Source organism: Budorcas taxicolor, chromosome 23, assembly GCF_023091745.1.
Source record: "Budorcas taxicolor isolate Tak-1 chromosome 23, Takin1.1, whole genome shotgun sequence".
NCBI classification, from domain to species: Eukaryota; Metazoa; Chordata; class Mammalia; order Artiodactyla; family Bovidae; genus Budorcas; species Budorcas taxicolor.
In genome coordinates, this window is record NC_068932.1 from 16,592,247 (window position 1) to 16,616,803 (window position 24,557).

Sequence of the window (24,557 nt, forward strand, 5' to 3'; positions counted from 1 at the left end):
AAAAATGAGTTTGTTTAGTATCATACATTAATAAGGCAAAGATGGGCACAACTGAAATACAAGAGCTTACTAGAAAGGAGTTAAAGGCAGGAAAACCGAGAAGGCAGCATTAGGCAGCGAGAATGTAAATCCTGTGGCAATCAGAGCTCCAAACGCTACTCTACTTGCTAAAGAGAGGAACTACACATTCCACAAAAACCTACCTTTGAGGAAACACCTATTTTTCTCTCTTTTCAGAGTATGGTGACTATGACACATACTATATGTCAGTAGAATAAGTAATTGCTTTTAAAACCTCTACATATTAGTATAAGTCTTAGAGACTTTGTTAAACTGTTTTATCCCAAGCAAAAAACAAAAAGTTATCATCAAGTTTTTTTTTCCCAAAAAAAAAAATGGGAGGGGGGGGAGGAGGGGATTTATTAAAAGAAGAACACCCCACAACACACTCACACTAGTCAGGCCAGCGCATACACACAGCCCGCAGGAGGAGCGCAGCGGAATTACCTTTCTATCCTCTCTAGGAAGGATAGAGCAGTCGCCAGGAGTATAATCCCATATCTTTTTGGGAGGCTGACGGGAAGCAGAGGAGGAAATGAAGAAATGAGCATAGAGACACAAAGACAAACATGGAGACCGGCTCAAACAAAGAGGGGCAACACTAGGAGAACTGTCTCAACACAGAAAAGTGTAGAAACAGAAGGAGCAGGCCCGCTGCCTCCTGAGGCTGCCTGGGGACCCCACGGAGCTCTTGGGAGCCGGAAACGTGAAGTGGGAGGTTTGCTTCTACATCTAGGTCTCAGGGAAATCACTGTTGGATACGAAATAATGAAAACTTTTAAAAGAACAGAGAAAAAGCATTAACACCACTTTAAATGAAAACAGAAACACTTCAATTCCACATTGTTCTTTTCCAACTAAGACTGACACTGTGAGCCTACCCTTTGGAGGCAGTCTTTCCCGCTGTAAACTTTATCATGTCTTCACAAATGTGTGAATTTGGAGATCTAACCAAGGGTCGGTAAATGGTGCTAAATGTGCTTTCGGTGATTTGTGGCAAGGGAATCCATGCATAAAATGGATGTTAAATGTTGCGCTGTATAACTAGATAATTTCATTAGATAATTTTTTTAATCTTTTACAGTTTAACAAGACTTGATAACATTGCTGACGTGAGAGTCAGACCTTCCATCTCTCTTAGAAGAAAGAGTTTATACTTTGAATTTAAACAGTGAACTGTAAGGTTATTTTCGTTTTCTCCTTTCACTCTTCTTGTTAGAATGAGCTGCATTTCCAAAGCAGCAATCTGCCAGGAGAATTGTTTTAAGGGGGATTCAGTGTGGGCACTTAGTTGCTTAGTCGTGTTCGACTCTTTGCAGCTCCACAGACTGAAGCCCACCAGGCTCCTCTGTCCAGCAGGATTCTCCAGGCAAGAATACTGGAGTGGGTAGCCAAGCACTCCTCCAGGGATCTTCCCAACCCAGGGATTGAACCCAGGTCTCCCGCATTGCAGGTGGATTCTCTACCATCTGAGCCACCAGGGAAGCCCAAGAATATTGGAGTGGGTAGCCTATCCCTTCTTTAGGGAATCTTCCTGACCCAGGAATCGAACCGGGGTCTCCTGCATTGCAGGTGGATTCTTTACCAGCTGAGCTACCAGGGAAGCCCCAAGAGGGATCCAGAGGACATCTGGCAGTTACAAGGTACTTCTAAACCTGCAATCTCTTTCCCACTCTGTACACCTTTTTGTTCTGCCTGTTTAGACTTGAAATTTCTTACACAATGACCTCTGAGGACACGAGTTCATTAGTAACTCCTATCATTCTGCACAAATTTCATCATAAACAACTCTGTGGCAGCGTTCAAATTAGTTTTAAATTTCACCTTGAGCTTACTTACAGAAATCACATCAATTTTGTCGAAATTTTAGCGGGGAGGGAGGAAGAAGAAAAGGCTGACACCCAGGCCCTTTGTAATGAATTTATAGATGAAAAGTAACCTGATTCCAAGGCGCCTTCACCACTAACATCAGCAGGTCAGTAATGTGATCTCGGTATGCTTATATTCTGCAATTTGTAGAGTAAGTGCCACTGACAATTATCACTCATCTTTAAGCACTTAATACACTTGAATCTTATTGGGGATGGAGACTTTTTCAAGTCACTGATGGTAGCCCTACTCATTTACTTCCTGCAAAATATTAGACAGTGCTTACAAATAAAATTAGTTTTAAATCATCTTCCCCGAATGGTCCCTGAAGTCTAAATCAGCTGATACTCTACAATTTGTTAGACCTAAAAGGTATTATAGTCAGGGTTTACTGAAGCTTTAGCTCACTAAATCAGGGTGGCTTTAAGTGAAGGGGCTGAGGAAAAAAGGAGTGCAGGGTAAACATCTACAGTTCTGGCTGGCTGGGACTGCAGGGTAGGGACACTGCTGGGAAGTGTGTCCTAGGTTCACGTGGAATAAAAAGGAGAAACGATGATCCACACGATTTGACTGGAGTTTTAATTTCATTCTGCTCCCAAATGACTGAAAAACCCTCCAAAACAACTTCCATGGTTTATACCCCTCTTATTTCTATCTCTTAATGGCTCAGAGTTGGTTGGGGTAGGAGAAGTGAAGAGAAGAAAACAAATTCTCCCCATCACACCTTCCTCCCAAGCCCTGGGAGTACTATCCAGTCATCAATCTGGTTCAACCAGGTAACAAGCTCACCCTTATGCCTCACACCATAAGGACCTGTTCATCTCAATGATATTCCTCAGGATATGGGCACTGATTAAGCTATTCTGGCAAGTCTTCAAAAGTATCATCTTTTATGACTTTAAAAGACTTACACAAGAAGTAGTAATCCCATTTAAGAAATCTAAGGTCTATGTTAGGAACATTCTGGCTTCAGAGAAAATGACATTTTGGAGAAAAGTATCTCTAAGTCTTTAAATAATTAAAAGTCAGTTGGGACAACAGGGCAGGAACACAAATTACAGGAAGGTCCCAGTACACAGATGGACTGTTTTCTCAACATTTGTCTGGATTGGCTGTGTGGTGTTCAGACTACCATTTCCCATAGAGACAATTAATTCACTGAGCTAGTCACAGAGCCTATCCAGGCACACTGTGGCTGAAATGCTGTCAATTGCTAACAGAAAGAGTATTAATTACAATGACAGATTCCGGCTTCATATCTTTCCCTAAAAGTTAATATTTCAGTAAAACCAGTTATCTGGCAAATGAGGAGATGGCTAGAAATTATAGATTCTCAACAGGGTTTAAAAAATCAATGGTACAGGCTCCTTATTATCAACAATTTAATGCTATGACTTTCTCTTAATATTTGGCATTTTTTACTTTGTAATATAAATTAGTCTTGGTTTCCGCTGCTACTAGGTCTTGTACATGTGTGATGATTCCTCTTCTTTGACTTAAAATATACTGTTAAATTATAGCCTCACCAAAGACTTAAAATTCTGGTTTCCCTCAGGGAAAAAAATACCTATAACTGGAGTTTATGAAAAATTGTTAGTTATAGCTAATCCTGGATAATAAATTGGATTTTTGAAAAAAATAATAAAGCTAATATCACTTTCTCTGATGAAAGTATGGCATTGTTATTGCATGTACTAATCATCGTCTTTTGGGGTGGGGGGAACACATTTCCAAAGGTTTTTTTCTATTGTGAGACAACTGAGCAGGTTTTAAGAAAAAGATTAGGATATTGCTAAAGTTCTGCACGTGGAAAAGACTGTGAGAGGTCGACTTCACTGGTGTGCTAATGGTGGACAGCAGAGAAAAAACGGAGAGCGGAGAAGTGAGGTGTGCACCAAAGTTTTGGGGAGGGGAGGAGACTGGGCACGCTTCGGGTTGGATGCGTCCCTCGCTTCTGACCACGAGGTGGCACTGTTCATCCAAGGCTGCCTGGCTGATAGTAGGTGAGAGAGAAGACAAAGTTGGACTGCCTGTTCCTACAAATGGAGTGTTTACAAGTCAGGTGCTCCTCACTCTGAAAATGCCTGAACATTCCAACAAAGCTCATCATGGCTAAATCAAATGAGCAACTTCAGAGCACCAGCTAAATTCCTCTGTCTTCATCTTCATGAAAAGTATGCTATGAAATTTAACATTTTCTTGAACTATAAAGTTATTGCTATCTACTAAAAAAAAAAAACCCCACATTATTCTAAATCATGTGATTCAAATGCCAGATTCAATGCTTAAAGTCTCATACAAACATCTAATAAAATGTTTTATTTTTATACACTTAATCTCTCTACCTGTAAATTCTTTCTGCAGCTGTCATAATTGAGACTTTATAGTAACTGAAATTTTAAAGTCAGTTTCCAGTCATGTCCAGTGGAAAAATGAGCTCAGTTCTCCCTTCTGTTTGATACTCCTTTGGGTGCAAGGCCAAGAAAATCCTCCTTGAAGTGCCCAAAATCAATTTGTACCAAAGCCAACTCAGATCCATCACAGGGAATTTGTAGGCTATTGGGCTGAATATTAAGTTTGCTAGAATTCCTAACTCACATGTATAATTTTGGGAAATAGTATCCCTACCTCATAGAGATCATTCCTTAAAAGTTGCCTGTAACAGGGGAGCATTCTCAGACCACCTGTGCACAGAAAGGCCCTTTTCCTTTTGCTCTGTCACTTCTGTTACATGTGTGTTTCTAAAATTTCTATTTAAAACAGGGACACTGCTGGCCTTTCTCAGTGTATATGCTTTTTCCTGCTTGTCTTCAGCACACTGTGAAGCCTTTGTTCAAGGGACTGAACCGAAGCCTGAAATCATGCAGTCTACAAGGTGTGTGACATTTGTTGCTAGTGGTGAGAGGTCCTAAGACAAGCAATGATTTAGCCGTGTCTCCCTGATATCTTCTAGCAAGAAACACTTCCCAGAGCTCACTGTCCCTTCTTGGTGAAGTAAAGCAGTGGAAAGCTCACAGGTTGTAGTGAGAACAGACAATCCCACCACTGACAGCCAACAAAACTCTTTCCCACTTCCTGAACTCTTTACAAACAGATCCGGTTCTTTGGCAGCAACAATGCATCAACAGCATTATTTAAAAAGGTGTCTATAACCACTGAAGCTATTAAACTTACCGGTTTCCCAAACTCCAATTCCGAAAAGAATTTATACCAAGGTTCATTCTTTAAATCTATCTCTTCTGGGCTTATATCCCGACTCTACAGGGGTTGGTGACAGGGAAATGGAAGAAAGAGAAGGATAACATTATGCAGAGATTACATAGGAACCGGCCAGTAGAGATGCAGTGGTTTCCAGAAATATATAGCACCTGCATTCAACAGCAGCAATCATCTTTTTTTTTTTTTTTAACAGACATGAGCAAAATCAGGAGCTGAAACGGGCAGGAAAGGATGTGTTTATGAAAACAGGCACACTGAGGTAGGCAGCAGTGAAGGAACTGTTCACTCGTCCCCAGGCAGAGGGACACATATGGAGAGCACTGTACCCCACGGCTGCCCTCTCAACACATCTGAACACGGGCATGACAGTTTTCCTTAATTGTCAGAGTGGTGGGAGAAAAGAGAGCCCCTCTTTCCTCTTTCCAAAGAGCTAAGAGTTACAAGCAAATAACCTGGTGAACACACCAAACATTTAGCCATCTACGTCAGATGAGTAGAGCAAACACTTTTTATGGGCTAGTATGGTTTTAGTGCTTATTTGCAAGGCTGTCTTCAGGTTTTCAAAAATCAACAGCAAATACTGACACTTTTATAAAAGCCAATTTGTTAATACTGCATCTTTAATGGCACATGAGTAGGTGAGAAACCAGTCCCACACAGAGTAAAGTGAACGATGATGGAAGTAAAAACAGAAGACACAAGTGAAAAAACATTTTAAACAAGCATCCATGGGGGATGAACACAGACAGATATACCTTGTGCTTTTAGAGATAAATGTTAAAGAACTGGGGGGAAAAAAAGGAAAAAGCTGAACAAGACAGATAACAGTACAACACGGGGGAGAAACTTCTGGGTTATGTTACAAAAATAAGTTAGCTTTCTCATTTTATACAGCTCTAAGAGGTAATTCACAGACTGATAATTTGATTCCTTGGGATTTCATGTTTCGTCAAATATTTATAAAGTTCTGGTACCTTGCTCTGTGGAAGAGCATACGTTTCTGGAAATAATTAGTTGGAAAATGAGTGCCTGGAAAGCAAATCAGTTTCCCTTTAATAAACTGGAGATATGATCACATCAGATGAAAGTGTTAGAGGCTCAAGGCTTAATTCTTATGTGTATATGTTTCAAAAAAGCTTAATAGTCACAGAAGAGAGAAATGGTGATATCCTGACGATATGAAATAGAAAATATACATTTTCCATTGAGATTGAAAACATCGTAAGAAACGTGCCCTCGGGGCCACAACACATAGAAAGGAAATCACACGTCCTGTGGACACATCTCCAAGTGACTCCTTCACAAAGCAGTTCCTCTGGACACATTTTTCTTAACATTCAGGTAACGGGGCTTTTGCAGCTTGTTGAAATGGCCGTAAACTTTCTTAGCAACCTTCACCAGTCTCTAAGATCCCTAATAAGGATCTTTACTATTATTTCTACTTTTGCTTTAAACCGGGGAAGATCTGATAGATAACTTTTCTTTAACTGAAATTAACTGAATAGAAGTTAGTTGAAATCAAAGGAAAATGTGTATTGAAACATTCTGTCCTCTTGCATCCAGACTAAACCTTCTTCCAACTGTCTTTAGGGGCAGAGGAGCTTAAAATCTGGAGAATGTGTGTTCCATCTCAGTGGATTCTGTAATTCTGTAAAATACTGGAATCTATATTTATTCAGCGAAATGAGGTGCAATACTGACAAGGACACCACCATTTAGGAGGGTCAGGTTAGACATGGGGACACCCTAGGTCCCTGTATGATGGGGCTTCGTGAAACCTATTTCATGTTTATTACTTTAAAAGACTACTTATGAACTGCTCCCTGGGAATAAATTTTTTTTTTTTTATAAAATGTACCAACTTTTTCAGACAACTGCCTGAATGTCCTGGTACTCAGTTCTGAAAGAATCAACCCATTTTATTGTCAAAGGTTTTCACAGATTGTTTTATTACCAAGGTTAATGATGGGTTGAGAATTTAATCAGGAGGCATGTCAACCAGCTTGCACCCAGAGCAGCCAACCTTAGCCCTTGGAGCTGCCCAGTGAGAAAGCTACAGAGGTAATAAATACCACGCAGCACTTGATTCTGCACTGAAAACTCCTTTCTAGGTCCAAGCACAGAATGGACAAATAGGGGACTGTCCTTCTGGATGGTCCCATCACTTCATGGGAAATAGATGGAGAAACAGTAGAAACAGTGTCAGACTTTATTTTGGGGGGCTCCAAAATCACTGCAGATGGTGGCTGCAGCCATGAAATTAAAAGACGCTTACTCCTTGGAAGAAAAGTTATGACCAACCTAGATAGTATATTCAAAAGCAGAGACATTACTTTACCAACTAAGGTCCGTCTAGTCAAGGCTATGGTTTTTCCTCTGGTCATGTATGGATGTGAGAGTTGGACCGTGAAGAAGGCTGAGCGCCGAAGAATTGATGCGTTTGAACTGTGGTGTTGGAGAAGACTCTTGAGGGTCCCTTGGACTGCAAGGAGATCCAACCAGTCCATTCTGAAGGAGACCAACCCTGGGATTTCTTTGGAAGGAATGATGCTAAAGCTGAAGCTCCAGTACTTTGGCTACCTCATGCGAAGAGTTGACTCATTGGAAAAGACTCTGATGCTGGGAGGGATTGGGGGCAGGAGGAGAAGAGAAGGGGACGACCGAGGATGAGATGGCTGGATGGCATCACGGACTCGATGGACGTGAGTCTGAGTGAACTCCGGGAGATGGTGAGGACAGGGAGGCCTGGCGTGCTGCGATTCATGGGGTCGCAAAGAGTCGGACACAACTGAGCAACTGAACTGAACTGAACTGAACTTCTGGATGGAGAGCAGGCTATCTGTTCTGGCAGGCAGAGCAGATTTCACAAAGCCAGGCTGAGGTCTCTGCGACAGGGAGCTATCTTTTCCCAGCTTGGCAAAATCCTCAGAAAAGGCAGGGGACTCATGAGGAGAATGCCTGATCGCTCAGAAGAATAGTTCTGCTGCTTGGATGGGAGCTGGAGACTAGCTTCAGACTGTAATTAAAGAATCTGAATGTGGTGTGTTCATTTACATGGCACTTTGTTATGCTCACAGATCTTTTTTACCCACATTATCACATGTGACCCTCTCACTCAATGCTCCGGTGAGGTTGGCAGGCCAGATAATAATTCCATTTTACAGGTGAAAAGGCTGTGGTTGTTCAGAAAAGTTAAGTGATGCCCCCAGACATAAGGCAGTGTCCGAATTGGAACTTGGAACTCAGAAACCTTCCAATTCCTAGTCCAGTGCTGCTTACCTTTCTCATCCTCCCCAGGAGAAGGGGGTGGGGCTGCTGAGTTTGCAGATGATACCAAGCTAACATAAGGGCAAGGGACAGACTTGAAAAGTCAGGAAGGAGCCCAAGGTGACTCTGAACTGGGAAGAAACTAAGTTGGGTAAATCCCCAGGTTTTACACTTCCAAATAAATACTGTGTTTATAATAATGATTTTTACATTTGTCCTTCTCACGTTATCCCTATGGGAGCAGGAACCCCAACATCTAACCCAGGGCTTGGGACATAAATGTTAATTCTACAAGCGGACCCTTGAACAACCTGGGCCTCAGGGATGCATGCAGTTGAAAATCCGAGTATAATTTACAGTATAATTACAGTATAATTTACTGGCCCTTAGTATCCAGGCTTCCTCCACATCCACAAACTCAACCAACTGCAGTTGTGCAGGGCTATAACAGTTACTACTGAAAAGAATCCACAATTAGGTTGACTGTGCAATTCTTCCAGCTGGAGGTGCTTGTGTCTGCTTAAGCCTGTGCAGTTCAAACCTGTGTTGTTCAAGGGTCAACTGTACATATTTACTGAATTGAGCTGAGGTTCAGTTCTGTAAGGGACTTGGGAGGGAAGTATGTAGAAGGGCCACAGCCTAAAAAACATCTATTTCTGACAAAGCAGGGACCAACCAGTAGCTCTCCAACTCCAAGACCAGAAGAAAATGGGCTCATACGACAATAAGAGGGAGGCCAAACAGTAACAAAGAACTTCATATGAGTTTGTCAAATAGCTGAACAGGTCACCACGGCTGCGAATCTCCTGCGAATCTTCTGAAGGTAGCACAGTGTTTGTCTGGGATTCTGTGGGTTTGCTGCAGGGACAAGATGAATGCTAAGGCAATCTTCAGAGTCTACCCTTCAGCCCTTTGTGTGAACAGGACAGATGTGCCTGTGAGGTCCCAGTTCAAATTGCCAGGCTTAAGCAGACACAAGCACCTCCAGCTGGAAAAACACTCGGGGGAAATAGGGATTCTCCCCCATAAGCAAAAGATGTGCCTTTCTGGGAGAAAATTTAGATCCTCTATCTGTCTCTAGTTGGTACACTTATTCACAGCTAACCACGACAAAAACGTGTGCACGTGCTCATGTGTGTGAATGTGGTGGTGGTGGTTGGGGAAGAAGGGGCCCCTCAAATTCTGGCAAACCAAACACTGAAACCAAGAGGCGGGACTCACACTGAAACTCCCATTCCAACTTTCCTGTTCACTTGGCAAAAACAGCAGGAAGAAAAATTCAAAGATGAAGGACTGATGCCACCTCTGTGAAGAACAGACTATGAAAAGATGAAGATTCTCTCTAAAATGAAAAACTACTCTTTGGGAAGAAACAGCTGGACAGCAATGTTCCTCTGCGGCCGGCCTTGGGTGTTATGTCCTAACTGGTTGGCCCAGGCCCTGGTACAGCTGGAGGGGCTTCCTATGTGGGAACAGCCAGAGGGTGCTTGAACATCTACGTGTAGGGTCATCACAGCTCTCCAAAGTGGGGCCCGTGGGCGAGTGAGCTACTTCTCAGGGTTTGTGAAAACAATATAAATGCTCCCAAGGACTATGAGATGGAGGATACTGTGACTGCTGTGGTATCAATGAGCACAAAATTATGGATTTGGGGTTTTTTTCCCCCCTAGTTTTGAGTAGTGGTCAAATTACTAGGAACCAAGGAAAGGAAGAGGAAACAAAGGAGAAATTAATAATAATATCGCCAAAACAAAAGCACACAGGGGCCTACAGAGTCTGGAAGCACGAAGTGTACGGATACGTGATGTATGTCCCTTGCTTGTTATTCAAGTATCAGGAACATACTCAAAGGACATAGCTTTCTTTCTAGGAAGACCTGTGTGGAAGGTTACCTTCCGTGTTTATTATCGTCTCACAGAGAGAGAACCTGCAGTGAAGGGAGGAGACAGAGGCAAAATTCTCTACTCCTCTCAGAACTTTTTGCTTAAAATAACTTTGGTGCACAGTAAATGCTGGAGAATGACAACTCTGAAGCATTTTGGTGAACTGTTGAACCTTTTTTCCTAACTAAAATTACTTACCCCTTTGTGCTTTTAAAGATGTCACCTTTGTATTTTAGTAAAAGTCAAATCAATTATTCCTTAAAAACATGTAGAGCGAAAGAGGCGGAGGGAGAAGAATTTGAACCCACATTTCAGGGGCCTTCTTATTCTGGACTCAGTGTGGTAACCTCATTTTAATGAGAATCAGTTCCCAGCATGACAATTCCCTCCTGCTAGAAAGGCCGGGAGGGCTGCAGGGTTTATGGAGCCTTGGAGGTCCCTTTAACCATGATCAGAATTCTGAAACCAGCTTGTTCTAATGAAGGGTGAATAAAAGGAAGTGTGACAGGCAGATATGAAACTCATCAGTCTGTAAAAATTCTCCCTTGTCTTTACAGGGTGGCCTCCTATGCCCATACAGGCCATTCTCCCTACTGATAACTGCTTGGAGATGTGAACTTGTGTAGCAAACCACAAATCAGATGGAACATGCAATGTGTCCTCTCTATTGAACTTGTCAGAAAAGGAAGACCTAAAAGCCACAGTCTAACAGCCTGGGGCTTTTTTCCCCCCAAGTAACATCATCATATTAATTACCTGGTTTTTAATGATGTACTTGTAACTTCAACAAAATGTATGCATGTTCAAGTAAGAGTCACCTCTAAAACTACAATTTTAGTCCGGTTAGTAATAAGCCTGATAAACGAATGGTTAGATGTTTTTTAAAAAAGCAGCAAAATCAACCTTTATACTAGCAGACTTAAAATTAGTGAAAATCACGCACAAAAAGAGCAACAAAGCCACAATGAGAGGATTCTTTCAATGCAGACTCTCAGCACTTATTTGTGAACACCTGCCAAATGAAAAGAGTAAAAATACTTCATATTGCCACTGTCTTCTAAACAAAGCAAGTCTATCTCAATGGAGAAAGAATGTAATCCAAGCGCACAATGCATCCGGATTAAAGAACTCGGGCAGGGCGAGACAAAAGCACTTCAATATGCACATTACCATCTTTTCGTTGGTCAGAACAGAGGACTTGCCCGGCTGATACTCGTAAATGCTTCTGGGCTCTGCGCGGTATTTTCTTGTATCCACTTTCTTATCTGGAGGCTCCCAGTCAGTCCTGTAGAAAGAAAATCCTATTAGAGCTATTCTCATGAAAATTGGCATCCAACTGTTCTGACGACTTTGGCCGACTGTAGTTTAATCAAGGAATTTTTATATCCGAGGCACAAAATGGGACTCTGCACAGAGCGGTCAGTTGTGCTGCTTTCCTTCTTCAAATAACCAGTTAGATCCCTGTGTTTGCTTCACAAAAGGCTTGAGGTGTCCTGTACTCGCAACCAGGCACCGGGAAGCAGGGAGACAAGAAAGGGAAGAAAAGCAGCAGCTGTAGCTGCAAAGTGTGCTCTGGAAAAAATCCTTCACCTTGCTCTGCTCTCAGGGGCTTATCACCTCCCAGACATGCCTGTACTTCCCACTCAGGCTGGTGCAGTGAGAGAGAATGCAGGACCTGGAGCCAGGCAGCTGTGGTTCCAACCCTACTACAGCCCTTGCTAGCTGGCTCTTCTGGGCCAAGCACTCAGCCTCTACTGAACTCAGTTTACTCAGCTGCTAAGTGCGGTTGTTGCAAGGATTAATGAGACAGTATGTCTCAGCATGTAAATCACTTTGCAAGAGACCAGGCCCACAGTAACCACTCTATAAACACTTTGGTTTGGTTTGGTTTGTTTTCGGGCGCACCGTGTGGCATGTGGGATCTTAGTTCTCCGATCAGGGATTGAACGTGCGACCTCTGCACTGGAAGCATGGAGTCTTCACCACTGAGCTGCCACGGAAGTTCGAAACGTTACTTGTTTTTATAACCATGTTCTTCTTCCCTATTCCACACCCTACCCTGGTAATCACCCAAAATGCAGCCTTTGGCACAAGTACTTAACCTGATCCAGTGGGGAATTTCAGAGGATACATGAAGCCTTGGAAATTACTTGCAAAATTTTCATGTAGGCACATAATTGCATTTTGCACTGTGATTATAATCAGTTTTTCCTGCAAGGCTACAAACTTCTTGAAGGCAGGGACAATGATCATGTGTGCAATGTGCCTCCATAGCATCTTGTTCAATCGCACACAGAATGCACCCAGTAGATGCTTAATGAATGCACTTGTAAGGATTTGCAGGTATACCCAGCCTTCCTTTCAGATTAGTTATCAAACTCTGAGGCAGATGTCATGTACATATACGTGGGATTTCAAAAATAGCCATTCATTTGTCATGAAGATGGAAGAAGTTTGGAGGTATGAAACAGTGTATATTTAAAGGGAAAATAATTTTGTTTAGCCAGAACCTATTTTGGGTTGAGAAGTGTTAGAAAATGGAGCTGGGAGATGCCTGGGACACTGGTCCAGATACCCTGGAGGCTGTTCCCAAGGGTATGCTGCTGCTGCTGCTGCTAAGTCGCATCAGTCCTGTCCGACTCTGTGCGACCCCATAGATGGCAGCCCACCAGGCTCCTCCGTCCCTGGGATTCTCCAAGCAAGAACACTGGAGTGGGTTGCCATTTCCTTCTTCAGTGTATGAAAGTGAAAAGTGAAAGTGAAGTCGCTCAGTCATGTCCGACTCTTAACGACCCCATGGACTGCAGCCCACCAGGGTCCTCCATCCATGGGATTTTCCAGGCAAGAGTACTGGAGTGGGGTGCCATTGCCTTCTCCGCCCAAGGGCATAAATAAGACTCAGTAAAAGACAACTGGGTCATTTAGTGTGGGCATTAACAAATGACAAATATCATTTCAACCGTCAAGCCTTATGTTTTGATAATGTGTTGAATAAAGAGATACTAAAAACTGTAGCTTCATTTTAAAATTATATTCTCTGCTATGGGCCCCATCAGTATGCATAGAGAGTATTAAAACACATGACAAATCTTATAGTTCAATATTCCTCTTGTGAAGAGGGAAAGAGTGATGATAATTATTGTCAACATTATTTAAGCCCATCTGATGAGCCAGGACTACAGGATATGTTACATGCATTATCTTGTTTTAGCCTTGCAGTATCCAGAGGAATGTAAAATGTTTCCCCATTTTACAGATGAGAACATTGAGAGTCAAAAAAATAAATCACTGCTAGTAAGTGATAGAGCAGGGATTCGAACTCAGGCCTGGCTCCAACACTGCCTGACTTAGAGAAAGAGATTATGTATTAGAGCCTAAAATCATGGAGCTTATGAGAACACTTACCTCTCTGGGCTTGATTTTAGCGAGGAAGAGCGGGTCGGGAGGGGAAGTGTGGCCGACCTCTTAACTACCTTCTCACCATCAATGCAGCTCATCTCACTTTTTGAGCGAGGCACAGAAAGGGGAGATTTGGCTGGAGAATGAAAAAGTGGGTGCAAAAGACTTTTAAAATGGATGAAAACAGGAAGATCCTTCCCTCGTCCACCACCCTGCCTTCCACCCCCACAACCAAGAAATTCTAAGTCACTTACTGTCTTCAGAAAAGGAATATCGAGGAGAGTACAGATCTGAGTCATCATCTAGTGAACAAAACAAGACGTAATCAGGAGACATCCGGCTCAGGTTAGAGAACTGCCACCATCCTACACCAACCGTTGTCCAGCCACACCTGGGAGCCCAGAGAAGGAGCCAAGCACCAGAAGCTACACCATGGCAAACCACACAGTTCAGAGCTGGGTTTGGAGAACCCACCCAACAGAACAGACCCGTAGTCAGAAAGGTACACTCACAAATCCTGTGGGAGGACTGCCCCTGACACCCAGAAACGCATGGGAACAAAGAGCCAAAGGTCCTCTCGAGAGAATTTCCACAAGCAAAGCTGGTCCCTAGCCTGGCTGAGTGGGAAACAGGCTGAGATGGATGCCTGGGTGTTGGCACTGCCTCTGGTCGATGCTGCTGAGTTTCAGAGTCCCCAGGCCTGCCCGGTGGGATGGGGAGGCCCCAGGTGCGGTTTCTAGTTGCCTGGCTCAGCTGTGACTCATCTCATATGCTAAGGTTCCATATATTGAGTTGGCCCCAAAGTTCATTGTTTCTTCCATAACAGCTTATGGGAAAACCTGAATGAACTCTGGGGCCAACCCAAAACAAAATCATTTAGCAAAGTGGTAGTGCAGCTAAGAAAACAGTTTGAGAAACCCCCTGTCATCATTTGTTTTGATTCCACTGTAAACGAGTCCCTCGAATAGCCTTCCTTCCTTGGAACCCCACATGCCCTTGGCAGATCCTCGCATAATCTGCTCTGCAAAAGTGCCACTTGGGGTCAGTGTCTAAATTGTGACTCTGGATTGAGTCAAACACGCAGGTTTCTGCGGTGGGAGATGACTCTCCAAGGGTGGGGGTGGGGTGGGGTGTGTGTGTGTATCTTGTTAAGTCACCCTATGGACTTTAGCCCACCAGGCTCCTCTGTCCATGGAATCCTCCAGGTAAGAATACTGGAGTGGGTTGCCATGCCCTCTTCCAGGGTATCTTTCTGACCCAGGGACTGAACCCATATCTCTTACGTCTCCTGCATTGGCAGGTGGGTTCTTTACCACGAGTGCCACTGTAAGCACAGGTCTCCAAATAAGCTGAACACCGACCCGGGCACCAAGACTTGCAGAATCAAGACTTGAACCCTTCGCAGACATGGCTGCGCGGAACTAAAAACAAGACCACGGGTACTCTCACTGGAACAGGTTTTTCAGCTGGGACTGCCCTGGAAACCCAGGATATTTAGTCACTATACCCATGATGACCCCTCCAAAGCATTTCTCCAACAAGAGTTAGGCTGAAATAGCCTCTTGCATTTTCTACTAGCTCACTAACCTGAATTCAGAATTCATGAATGTGGAATAAAGACCCAACTCCTCTTAAAATCAGTACAGCTTTAAATAACAAAGCACGAGAACTAGCTTGCAAAGACAAGTCAGAGAACCCAATATAATATGTTGATGGCCAGTCCTTGTCTCCATGTTAAGTTTCAAAGCCGAAAAGGCAAGAATATTTTATAAAATGTACATAAAGCTAACACTGCTATTCTTTCCAGTATTATTCAAAAACAGGATCTCTATTTCCCTTCCTACCTCCCCTCCCCTCTCACTATTGTATCTGTCCCAGGTTTTCCAGCTCCAAAAATGGAAAGGTTTTGGGTACTGAGATGTCTTTTCTCCTCCCTCCCTTCCTCCTTCTTTTTGCTTTGATATTGGCTAATTCTTATCCTTAAAGTTGAACAGAGCTTAAGGTTCTTCTACCAATATAGCTAAGCCTTTCCCTGCTATAAACTGAACATGAGAGCTTATTTAACTTTTGAAAATAGGGCAGAAGAGATAAAGTGGGATCCAGAAATAGATGTTTCGGAGTACCCTTCTGAAGACTTCTGTGTTGCCTGCTCTTGTTTGTTTTGCTGCTTTTGTTTTTCAATAGAGCTTCTGATTATTATACACATAAGAGACCACAGCATCAAAGAAAACTAAAAATTAGCTTTGATTGTAGTGATTTGATTGGAAAAATGGTGCCTGCCAAATGAGAAATTAGCTTAGTTAGGAACCAATGTAGGTATTGTTTAAAATCCAGCCTAGCACTCTAGCTCAAAACCCTGTCTATCTTTGAATCATGGAGAAGTTATAACCTAGCAACAGATGATAAGGTAAGGGTTAATTTATACCTATTATCTGGTTCTAAAGGTAAAAGCAGAGTTTTCACGGGGGAAAAACAGCATTTAAATATTCAAGGCTTTTTCTTTTTTTTAATTCTCAGCTTTTTAAAGATTTTTGCTCCCTAGAGCTTTCTAATGTGGAATTCCAGAACACTTGTTAAAAGAAAGTGAGAAATAGTTCTGAGATGGAAAACAAAAAACAAAAACAAAAGACAGCATGGCTGGGGGAGTTAATCTGTGTATTTTGATAGTGTGAATATGGAGGAAGGGGATTTCCCTGGTGGTCCAGCAGTTAGGACTCAGTATTATCGTTGCCAAAACCCTGGGTTCAATGCCTGGCCAGGTAACTAAAATCCCACAAGCCGCACAGCAAGGCCGGAAAGAGAAGTAGGAAAGAAGAGGGGTGGAAGGGGGTGAAGACAAGAGAGAAGTGTGAATGCCTGAACATTCTTAAAGCAATTTCTTTATCTGGTATAAGCGGAAAAAGAAATCTCCTCCATCTCAAGGTAGCACAGGACAGGGGCATCTCCATGAACAAGCTTTTCATTTTTCCCAGTGTCCATGGGATCCACCTCTGACATGTGGATTTCAGTTCACTGACTTTCAGGTGGGCAAACTCAAGTTGCCCAGATTCATCTGAACATTAGTAATTTGGACTAGTGCCAGGGGGGTGCATAATTTATTCCTTGAATTTTTGTCTTGCAAATCTAACGGAAGAAAACTTCACGTATGTTTACGAATAAAAATAATAGGTGCTGCCATTATTAAATGCCTAATAGTAACTGGTCATTTACTAATACTGCCTCACTCAATCCTTGGAAAAACTCCTGGAGGTATGTAAGTATATATCTCAGAGACAAGGAAATTAGGGCCCAGGGAGGTTATGAAAATTTGCCCCTAGCACAGTGCGGAAGACAAAGCAAGAATGCATTCAGGTCTTTCCAACCCCACTTCCCTACCTCTGCTGCTCCTCAGCCCTGAGATGATGATCAGACTCTTGTAACCTTCAGCCCAGCCTCATCTGCCTGATTGCAGGGAGAACTGTAGCTATTCCACTGTAATAGAATAGACTCTGTAATTGAGGAGGAGGCAAGGGAGGGTGTTGTGAAAGTCATACGCTGCAGTGCTGGCCTGGGTGACTTCTAGCCCTGGAGGCCTTTGCTCTTATATTTTCCACATCACCCCTTCCCTGGTGACACTTGAGCAAGTTTTTTGAGTTACCCCACCACCCGTCTAGCTTTCTTCCTGCTCTTCTCTGGGAAATGGGTAAAACTGAGTCACGCTTGCTACATCTTCCACTTGCTGCTTCTTGTACCTTCTCCTGGCAGGCTATGTCTATGCTGGGACAGATGGGGATGCAACTGGGTGTAAGGCTCACCTTCTGCATTTCTATACACCGGAGCCAGCCAAATGTGTGTGTGTTTAACCATAGTTAACACACACTAGACGAAAGAGCCAGCCAAATGTGTGCGTATTTAACCATAGTTAAGACACACTAAACAAAATGTTTCTCCAGTTGTTTATGAACACAGATATTGTCTATGCATGAAATCCTGCTTTACTATTTCTCCGAGTCCTTTCAAAGAAAGTCCCAGTGGGCTCAGCGGAGCTGGATCTTGTGATTGCTGCTAGTGGTGGAGCCACATGCTGTGTCCCCTAGAGCCCCAAGCAGCAAGCAGCAAATCTTGGCAGCGACACCAGAACTTCCTGTGCCAGTGACTTGCAGAAAACTCTACCGCCAAGCAGTATTTACTGGGTGTGAACAACTCACCCCAGGGCCCTGAAGACCCCTGCTGGGCTAAGATGTTTACACACCAATGGTTTCCCTCTGGGCTTTGGCAGTTGTCCTTGGAGGCTCCATTTGGGGATAGCTACTCTCCTAAAACTGCCAGGAGGCACATAACTGCCTTTTCAACCACAGTACTTTAAATAGACTAAAAAAGATTTCCTCTATTTTTTCAAGAATTTATAATAATCTTAAAGACACTGGAGAAAATGCTGGTTGTTCTATTTAAAAAAATATGTAATTGACCAAAATGAGATGATGGGCAAAAAGCACTATTTGCATAATCGCTTGCCTATATCAATTAAATTTCAATTTTATGCATTTTTTAGGCTTTAAACTTATTTTTCCAATTATCAGTGGTTCATTTTTAACTCAATCTTTTCCCACAGCTCAAGTTAATTCTTTTTCCTGCTTTACCCCACACACTTAAAAGGAAGGAGAAAGGAGTCAAGATAGACCCAATGCACCCACCCAACAAACAAAATGGTCAAAGAAAAGCATATACAGAGGCACATATACAGTCTGGGTGGGACTGGGGAGCAAGAATAAGAAAAAGGAGGAGCAGGGCAGGATGGTCAGGAAGAGTCCAGGGGGCTTGGGAAAGAGCCCCAAAGCTGTCTGTGCTCTGAGTGTACGCGAGTGTGCTAAGTGACTTCAGTCGCGTCTGACTCTCTGCGACCTTATAGACTGTAGCCCGCCAGGCTCCTCTGTCCATGAGGTTCTCCGGGTTAAGAATACTGGAGCGGGTTGCCATGTCCTCCTCCAGAGGATCTTCCTGACCAGGAATCAAAGCCGAGTCTCTTACACTTCCCGCATCGGCAGGCAAGTTCTTTACCACTAGCACCATCTGGGAAGACCCAAGTTCTGGTTAGACACAATCAAATTCTAAATAATGAAAAAAGATCAATATAGGATACAGAGTAGCTACAGAAGACAAACTTAGGGGAAAAAAAAATTGAATGTGAAGGAGTAAAGAGAAGGAGGTAGAACAGGACAGGAGCAGCCAGAACAGGAGTCTGAAAGGGCCAGAGGGCTAGAAGACGACTCACCGGCCTCATCTCTGAAGGCATTCGTTCCTCCCTTGAAGATGGAAAGGGACCAACGGTTACCTCGCTCCGCTATCTCACAGGTCAGACTTCTGCACTTACTCAGTGGAGGCCTTCTGGGCAGCTCTAGTTAGGGGACCAAAGGTGACCGCTGCGAGCACTCAGCTCCGCCTCTGGGCAGTACTCGCTGGAGCTTGGGCAGAGGATCCTGGCCAGCCACCCTCACAACAGAACCATTTGCTCGAACTCAAGCAAAATAAGGCTATCCTAAGAAATCCTGAAAGGCCAGTGGAGGATTATTTTAACTCAGATATAGATATGCCTAAGAAAATAAGCCTCCTAAATCCTTGCCTGAATGCATCCTCATCTAAGAATGGGGAAAAGGTCAGTGAGATGGATGACTGTGACGTGATACATCCCCACAACCTGAGGATGCCTTGAAGTGGGGTCTGGAGTCACTTCACCAGGAGATGGCAGTGACCGCCATCAGCCTGACAGCCTGAAGACGCATCCACAAGCAAGGGGAAAACGCTGGTCTCTGGGACTTCACCCTTGGCTGGTATAACAGCCCTTACGCTGACATGGTCAGACGGGTTCTCACTGGCCATGGACCACATGCTAACATTTTAGGTACTTGGTTTTGCTGATCTGGAGGCACCATTTGAAAATATCTCCCATCTTCTTGACATGAAGCATGTCAAGAAAGCCAACATCATCTGGCTACATTCAGAGCAGACAGGCTAGTTCTTTTCAATCTGTATTCCCCACTCTCATTCTGTATTCAAATCCCCCAAACTGCACTGGCAAGTATGTGCTTCCTGTTGTAGAGGGTGGAAAAGGGGGAGGGGGTCCTCCTCCACTGCAGTGGTCCCCAGTCCTGACCACGTGCCAAATCACTCGGGGAGCTCTCCTAACTTCATATTCCCAGACACCACCCCTGGAGCTGCTGGCTCAGCCAAGTGGAGCGTGACTGACTAAGAAGCAGGCCAGTTGGATGCCTGAGTTAGGCATCGGAGGGTCCTGGCGAAGGGGACAGCCAAGAACACAGAGTGCAACAGGAAAGGGGAAGGAATCCACAGAGTGAATAAACACCCATGTCTGGGGGGCCCCAGAGACCTGGGTTGAATTCCTCACTTTGCCACTTGCTGTGAGATCTTTCACAAATTGCTTAACCTTTCTGAGCCTCACGCCCTCACAAAAATGAGGACTTAGTTCACGGAGCTGCTGGGAGGATGAATACGAGATAACAATTGTGATGCAGCCAGCATGCAGCCTTGTATTCAGTAAGTGAAAACTGAAGTGTTAGTTGCTCAGTCATGTCCAACTCTTTGCGACCCCAAGGACTGGAGCCTGCCAGGCTCCTTTGTCCCTGGGGATTCTCCAGGCAAGAATACTAGAGTGGGTTGCCATTGCCTTCTCCGAGGGATCTTCCCGACCCAAGGATCGAACCCAGGTCTCCCACAGTGCAGGCAGAGTCTTTTACAGCGTGAGCCAGGGAAGGGCTCAATAAATGGCAGTGGCAGCAGTTACTGCGGTGGCTGTGCTATTATTAGTAGTAGTAGGATTATGAGTGTGAGACGCAGAGGTACTGGCCACCACACTGCCGTTTCCTAAAGCAGGAGGCAGTGGCGGGGCTTCTGAAGTGGTTTCTCTATAGCATGTTCCTGTGGCTTCCACTTCAGGAGGAAAATGTGGACAGGATGTCCAAAGACTCAGTCTAGCAGACCCTCTGCGGTCTGGGTGCAACGGTGGGTAGTGCTGGCTCTGGTCTCTGTCAACATTCCCTCTCTCCGCTCTCACAATCAAAAGACCTAGTAGCATCTCAGATGCTAGGAAAGGACATGTGCCTTTAAGAGAGAGAGTATGCTCCATGCTCACTTAGTCGTATCCTCCGACTGTGACCCCAAGGACTCTCTTTGTGACCGCATGGACTGGAGCCCACCAGGCTCCTCTGTCCATGGGATTCTCCAGGCAAGAATACTGGAGTGGGCTGCCATCTCCTTCTCCAGGGAATCTCCCTACCCAGGGACTGAATCCAGGTCTTTCGCACCTCCGACACTGGTAGGCAGATTCTTTACTATTGAGCCACCTGGGAAGCCCTTTAAGGGAGAGGCTGGATGGTAGGTAATTCATAGGCAAGTAGCTCATAGGCAGGGGAGAGTGGGTCAGGTGAAGGTTTAAAAGAAAAGGGAAGCAAAACTCATTTGCTTATTAGCCTTACTTCAGGGTTATTCCCAAAGGATTTCTGGTAAATTATTTTTATTTTTGTAAGCTTTCTAGGGACCAGGGTATTTTAGAGAAATTATAAGAAATAAGTCTCCTGAATTCATTCTACTCTTCCCCAATTTCCCAGCCTCAACCCCTCCCAGCTACCCCCTTGAAATAAAGAATGTAACATTGCTCCTTTCCCATAGAGTGGTCTGAAAGATTAGAAAATGATTACAAGTGACTGACTGCTCCTTGGTGGGATTTACGGCTTTTTAAAAGTACATTTTAAATCTCATTGATTAAGACATGATGATTCTACTTATCCTCTGTAAAGTCCAGCCAGAAGTTTACTTTTTCACTCTAGCTTGAGGGAAGGATGGGGTGGCTAAGCTTGACATAAACTTTCACATAGTCCTTTACTATTTGGAGAATCAGCTTTGAGACACTTAGAAATGTCTTTTATACTGTATAATCAACTAGAATTTAGGAAAAAAAAAAAAGCAGTAGCCCTTAGGCTAGGTTTTGATAGGTTTATTGCAAATAATTCTAGTTTCAAATTCTGCATTCAAACAAAACAAAAAAAGCAGCAACAGTCTTCTTCCCTCAGGGGACAGACTCAGAATGACAGCTCACATTTCTCAGTAAATCTGTTTTTTAAATGTTTGTTTAAAAAGGCTGCCCTTGTGGCTCAGCTGGTAAAGAATCCGCCTGCAAAGCAGGAGCCCTGGGTTCGAACCCTGGGTTGGGAAGAGCCCCTGGAGAAGGGAAAGACTACCCATTCCAGTATTCTGGCCTGGAGAATTCCATGGACTGGATAGTCCGTGAGGTCTCAAAGAATTGGACACGACTGAGCAATTTTCAATTTCAATGTTCATTAAAATCCACGAGTAGAGCCTGCCTTGATTAGGCACTGCACTGTGCTAAGTCGCTTCAGTCGTGTTGACTCTTTGTGACCCCATGGGCCGTAGCCCACCACGCTCGTCTATTCATTGGATTCTCCAGGCAAGAATACTGGAGTGGGTTGTCATTCCCTTCTCCAGGGGATCTTCCCGACCCAGGGATCAAACCTGTGCCCCTTATGTCTCAGCTTTGGCAGGCAGGTTCTTTACCACTAACGCCACCTCAGTTAGGTGCTAATCTGTCTTTGACACTCTTCTTAGAAAGGTATAAATCTTTCCCATATTAAGAAGGGTGTGCAGATCCCAGGGTCACTGACTGGCCGCACAGAGCTGGAGAGGTACTAAGGAAAGGGCTGATGAGGACCTGCCGAACGAAACTCACAGACATCAAAACCACAAACCAGAAGCTCTCTCATTACTTAACAAAAAATTAAAATGAAAACTTTACAGTGGGATAGCTCAAACAATGCACTCATTTGTAAAAAGCCGTCATCTAATTGAATACATCTGTGATCTAAGTCTGGCTTTGTCTTCCAGGCAAGAGCGGGGGCGAGACACAACCAACTCTGTTTTTAAAAAAAATCTCCAGGCAAGAAGACTTCTGAGAAACTTGCGTTAAAATCTAATCATCTTGGTTATTATGAATCTTTTATATCCAATCTAACTTTTTCCTCTTTATTCTTTAAGATGATTTCTTCCTTGTGGGTCTTTGAAAATAAAAACTAGTAAGGTCTGCTTCATAAACTATAAGTGAAAAGTTATCATGTCATCCCTGTTTATACCTCATGGTAAAATAAGCCCCACTCTCTCTCCTGTACCCGACTTGATGTGAGCCACCAAACAGACATCATTGTCAGCCAGGTTTGCTAGGTGTGGCAGTTGATGACATGGCAGCTCTGGTGTGAGGCTAGAAGGCAAAACTCTGCCTGCAGCTCAACAGCCAGGCTGCCTGGACACTGCTGGCACTGCCTGCGACAAGCTAAGGCATTCTTCCAGGCCAACGGGAGTCACTGTTTTTCTCCACAGGCCTCCTCCAGGTGGCCTTCCCCTGCCCATGTCTATGGGATTTTGCACCTTCAGGCATGCTGTGTGCTGGTCATCTTCCCTAGAAAGGAATCCTATCTTATGAGAGGGTTGGGTACTCATGTCCAAAAAAGCACAAATCAAAAACTGCAGTTGATTAAAAGTACCCTAAAAAACTTTCCCACTCATCCTGTTCAGCCCACTGTTTCTGAAGCAATGTTTTCGCTAGAATCAGCACCCCAAAGCAAAAGTGTGGGTTATCCCACACTAGAGACTCTTGCTGAAAATAAGGAGGTCACTGATTAAAATGAAATCATCAGCTTTAAATTTTTTAAGTATTGATTCCTTTGGCAGACTTTTCTTTTTGTTCAAAATAGGCCCCAGGTGTGAAAGTGCTGGAAACCACTGATGTGCACACCACAGGGAGACCGAAAATGGAATATAATATTTTAACTAAAATTGTATCTAATACAGCTCAGCGCATCATCTCACGTGCATTAAGTGATCGATAAAAGTTTGGTGAATGATCGAACAGACAACTTCACCAAAGATGAGAAGGGTTGAGCAGGGTGACATGCTGAGCTAATTAGAACAGAGATGAACTGAGGAGGGGGCGGCACTGGGCTTCATCCTTAGGAAAGAACTCAGATTCTGTGGTCCAAAGCCTTCACTCACCAACATTCTCCAGGCAGGTACTCAGGACCCACTGTGTGCCCACAAGATTTTCTGTGGCCTTCTGGACACGTGGTCTTGCAACTGCCACTACGCTGGACCTAGTACCATGAAGGAGCCTTGTCTAATTCCCTGCTTGATGTGAACTTTGGAGGACAGATGACATATCTTATTCATAGCACTAATCCTCAGTTCCCAGGACAGTGTCTGGCACACACAAGTGCTCAATAACTACTCGATTGGATGAAGCTCAGAGCATTCAACATCTTATCCTAGAAGAGAACACAGTCCAAGTTCCTTCTGCCTACTCCACCCACTCCCCCTTTCCTGGGTCACTCATCTGAAGAGCAGACAATCCTGGAGACCAGAATAATTCTCAGAATGTTGCCCTTCACTCACCTTTCAGAAACTTTGACACTTAAGACTATATACTCCAGAAAAGAATATTTTCTAGATACAAGTATAGCCATTCTCCCCTAGCAGGTCCAAATTCCTAGCCAGCTCTTTCATTAAAAGGTTTCTAGCTTGGCCAAAACCCTTATTATTTTTCAAGGGATATCATCTCCCACCGTGACTGAATTCCATACCTGGATACCTCTTGGGGAATTCCCTACCAAGGAAATATACCTGGAGATACACTGAGGACAAGAGGGGCCCAGTGGAGAGTGAGCTGCACTTATGGGAACCTGGTGATGTTTCTCTTGCTGATGCTGGCTCGTCCAACTCCCGCCCATGAACCCTAATGACTCAGCTTCCCTGAGTCACTGCCCAGCCACCAGCACCACGTGACCACCCCAGATACAAAGCCCT

At 43.9% G+C, this 24,557-nt stretch overlaps 1 protein-coding gene across 3 annotated transcripts in view; it reads right to left on the minus strand.

The window, feature by feature from the left end:
- Window positions 1-24,557, minus strand: part of SORBS1 (sorbin and SH3 domain containing 1) — a 233,341-nt gene that overhangs the window by 47,944 nt on the left and 160,840 nt on the right. For all 3 annotated transcript variants that reach the window (XM_052660712.1, XM_052660713.1, XM_052660714.1), the window contains 5 exons: window positions 13,952-13,999; window positions 13,704-13,833; window positions 11,469-11,583; window positions 5,104-5,187; window positions 508-573 (listed from right to left, as the gene is read on the minus strand). In XM_052660712.1, the coding sequence (XP_052516672.1) occupies window positions 508-573; window positions 5,104-5,187; window positions 11,469-11,583; window positions 13,704-13,833; window positions 13,952-13,999 (443 nt within the window). The remainder of the gene's footprint in view (window positions 1-507; window positions 574-5,103; window positions 5,188-11,468; window positions 11,584-13,703; window positions 13,834-13,951; window positions 14,000-24,557) is intronic.